At 52.9% G+C, this 3,453-nt stretch overlaps 1 protein-coding gene across 2 annotated transcripts in view; it reads right to left on the minus strand.

Annotated features, from left to right (window-relative positions):
- Positions 1 to 349: 349 nt before the first annotated feature.
- The window catches only part of GATA3 (GATA binding protein 3), a 16,384-nt gene continuing 13,280 nt past the window's right edge, over positions 350 to 3,453 (minus strand). For both annotated transcript variants that reach the window (XM_077758530.1, XM_077758529.1), the window contains exon 5: positions 350 to 492. In XM_077758530.1, coding sequence (XP_077614656.1) covers positions 439 to 492 — 54 coding nt within the window. In that variant the 3' untranslated portion in view covers positions 350 to 438. The remainder of the gene's footprint in view (positions 493 to 3,453) is intronic.

Below are 3,453 nucleotides of genomic sequence, written 5' to 3' on the forward strand. Positions count from 1 at the left end.
CCAAAAAAAAAAAAAAAAAAAAAACTTGAGAAAGAAGGAAAATATTAAAACAAAGAGTAGTTCTTAACACTAGCAGTAAATAAATTTGTACAACAATTCAGTCTGTATAATATGATGAAATAAATCTACATCTTTTCTTATTTTGGTGCTCTGAATTATACATACAAACAACAATTACAAGGGACTCGTTCGCAAAGCGTGTGGGCCCGGAGAAGGNAACCCATGGCGGTGACCATACTGGACGGGTGGTGAGGTCCGAAGGAGAGGCTGGACGGCGGGTGCATGGGCGTCGGGGTGGTCAGCATGTGGCTGGAGTGGCTGAAGGGGGAGATGTGGCTGAGGGAGGACATGTGTCTGGACAGGGCGGCCGGGTTGAACGAGCTGCTCTTGGGGAAGTCCTCCAACGTGTCGTGCACCTTTTTGCACTTTTTGGATTTGCTAGACATTTTCCGGTTTCTGGTTTGGATGCCTTCCTTCTTCATAGTCAGGGGTCTGTTAATCTAAACAAAGATCAATTTTTTTTTTTTTTTACACTTTCCGGCTGGCTCTGAGAGGGCACACAGGCTTTCGCACCGCCACGCGGCTGCTCTGACCGCCCCACACCGGAGTTCTGCTTTCGGGGGACCCCTTCCTCCCGCCCCTTCCTGTCCCCTTCCCAGGGACCCCAGGTCCCCCAGCTCCGGGCTGTGGAGAGGCCTGTCAGCCTCCATCGGTTTCAGAAACCCAGAGACCACAGGTAAGGTGTCCCAAGCAGAGGGGCTTCTTTAGGTCTGTCCCCATCAGTCACTTGGAGGAAAACCTGTCTCAGGACACTTTGCATTCTTGGGGACCACATTCTAGACATCCACCTGATATGACTGCATTTCCCTGGTAGCAAAAATACAATAACTCGTCTCATTTCCTGGACTCTCCTCAGAACGTTTCATGGGCACGGGGGCAACTGAGGAACCTTCAAGAGGGAAATAACATTTTGTCTCCTTATCCGACATCCGTGCCACAACCACAGAACCACAGCCAGTGCACTCAACCTGAAGGGTGTGGGTCTGAGAGAGCAGGGCTGCACCCCTGTTCAAAGTACCTTTTGGTTGCCTCTCTCCTGCCCGGCTTTATCACAGTAAGAGGCGCTGTAAAACCTTCCCCTGCACCCCGAAGCCTCCGGGGTCGTGTTTCCCCACAGCGTGCCTCTCCAAAAGGTAGCCTCTCACCGCTGTCCCAGCAACTTCGGTCGCTACGTGGCAATTCTCCATCCCTGTTCTGACTGTGCACTCCTAAGTAGACCGACGGCCACCCAGCCCCTCGCCAAGGACCTAACGATCACTTTGGGGCGCCATGGGGGCACCCCCACCCTGAAAACTATGGAGCAAGAGTGGGGTCCAGTGAAGAGACAGCAAGGCCCGGCCCCGAAGGTCTGCAGCTAGTCTCAGCACCCGAGACGGCGTGCCATCTCTCTCTTTTCGAGAAGCCTCTATTTTGTTTGTGAAATACATTTACTTGGGGGGCAGGAGGGGGGAAGGGGTGTAGAACCGAGAGAGGGGGCTTTACAGAGCATCAGACACCACTCCCCACAGCGAGTCAGAAGGGGATTAAACTCAACTGCAGACAGGTGCCCCACACGGCAGACCACGCACCCGGCCACACCTCGGGGGAAGGTGGCAAGCCAACTCAAGGAGGGAATGTCAAGGTCTCGGCGGTTCCTGACTCCTTAGGGAAGAGCATCATCTCCCGCCCGGGCCCTCGAGGGCGGAGAGACACAAGACAAGAGGCTCTCTCATGGTCTCTTGTGTCTGCACCCAAACCTAGAAAAGGACAGTCCAGGAAGAGACCCCAACCGTCAAGAGAGAAAGGCTGTCAACAAAGCTTCTAGAAGCAGCAGACACAGCTTCCTGGGGCTGAGCTGGGAGAGGTCACCCTGAAGAGGGGCACAGACTTGACCCCCAGTCCCCCCAAGCGCCAGGAAGGCAGAAGAGGTAAAAGGTCACTGCCAAAGGCACATCTCAGGGTTCCTTCTTCAAAGTGACAATCAAGATAAAGACACAGCCTACAGAGGTGATAGGAATCTACTGTCACATCACATCTTCCCCCAAGATAATGTCTAGACACACAGCTCTCGACGCTGATATCTAGACACACACAGCCAGATATCTAAATATAATATCTAGTTACACAGATAGCAGCGCAGACCCAGATAACTAGTCTCCACACTAGCTAGAGACACTGATCCTGAGATAGGTAGTTATCGAAACACCTAGATAAGAAGAAAGGAACTAACTCATACCACACATGTGCGGGTGTCCAGGTGGGCATAACAAAACATGGTGCTATGAGAATGCTCGTAGATTATAATCTCCCATCGTTAAATACACATCAATTGCCTCCTTCTGTGAGGTCCTGCGAAACCAGAGAAGGCGGAAAAACCCACGCGTGCCGGGGAGCGAGTGTCTCTCCCAGGAGCGAGCGGCCAAGAGGCTTCCCTGACCCTTCTCTGATTTGATGAGAAATCGATCTCCTTCACAACTTTCTTTTCACACTGGACACAACCGAGACCGTATCTCGTCGCGGCTAAACAGTCAGAGAAATTTGGAGCCGGGCAATTCCCCATCGCCCCTGTGCTTCTATGGGAACAGGGAAGACGTGTCTGCGCACAGACAGTTCATTACTGTGAACTGAGCTCTGGCACATTCTGAAATGAGAAAGTGTTTACTTTCCACTGGCCCCTGTTAGCCCTGACGCCGCCGACCTCCCCGGAAGGCCCGCGCTGCTCGGAAATCAGTCCTGCTCGGCTCTTCCGGTCCATCAGCCGTGTCTGTCTGCACAAGACACTTGGTTCTCTGAGTCATAACTTCTTCAAGTCAAAGAGAAATCGAATGACTTCTGCCCTGTCTGCATCGTGGGACTAGCTGGGGCTCACATGTAGTCAAGCAATCGAGAGTTCTTTGAAAACCATAAGTTACAGCCAAAAACAACTGGAGGGGCTGGGCCGACGACTGGCCGGCCCGTAAACCCTGACACCCCGAATCGTCCAGATTTTAATCACAGATCTGCTTATCTCCACTGCAGTGAGCAAGTGAGTCCCCAAAGTGAAAATGGAGCCAGGGGTTCGTTGCTAATAAACAGGTGGACACCACAGTCCCAGGACCCGGGTCACGAGGACTCAGAGGGCTAGTTCTGCTCAGCTGGGCTTTGCACGGGGAGGGGGGCAGGGTCCCGGGAAATCGCAGCAGCTTATTCCCAAACGGCAAAAAGGGACCAGGACGCCAGGTGTCACCCCGGGAAGTTCCTCCAGGACCCCACAAACCTAAGCAGAAGAACTCCCTCCAAAGTCACCCCGGCAGAGACCCTTTAGGGGGATCAGAGCAAAAGAGAACAGTGAGAGAGCCCGAGAGAGAGAAGTGGCCATTCTTTCCTTGGGATTCACTAACTTCAGGCCTCATTAGGTCATGGCCCGTCAGCCAG

This window comes from Crocuta crocuta, unplaced genomic scaffold, assembly GCF_008692635.1.
Source record: "Crocuta crocuta isolate KB4526 unplaced genomic scaffold, BGI_CrCroc_1.0 scaffold32, whole genome shotgun sequence".
NCBI classification, from domain to species: domain Eukaryota; kingdom Metazoa; phylum Chordata; class Mammalia; order Carnivora; family Hyaenidae; genus Crocuta; species Crocuta crocuta.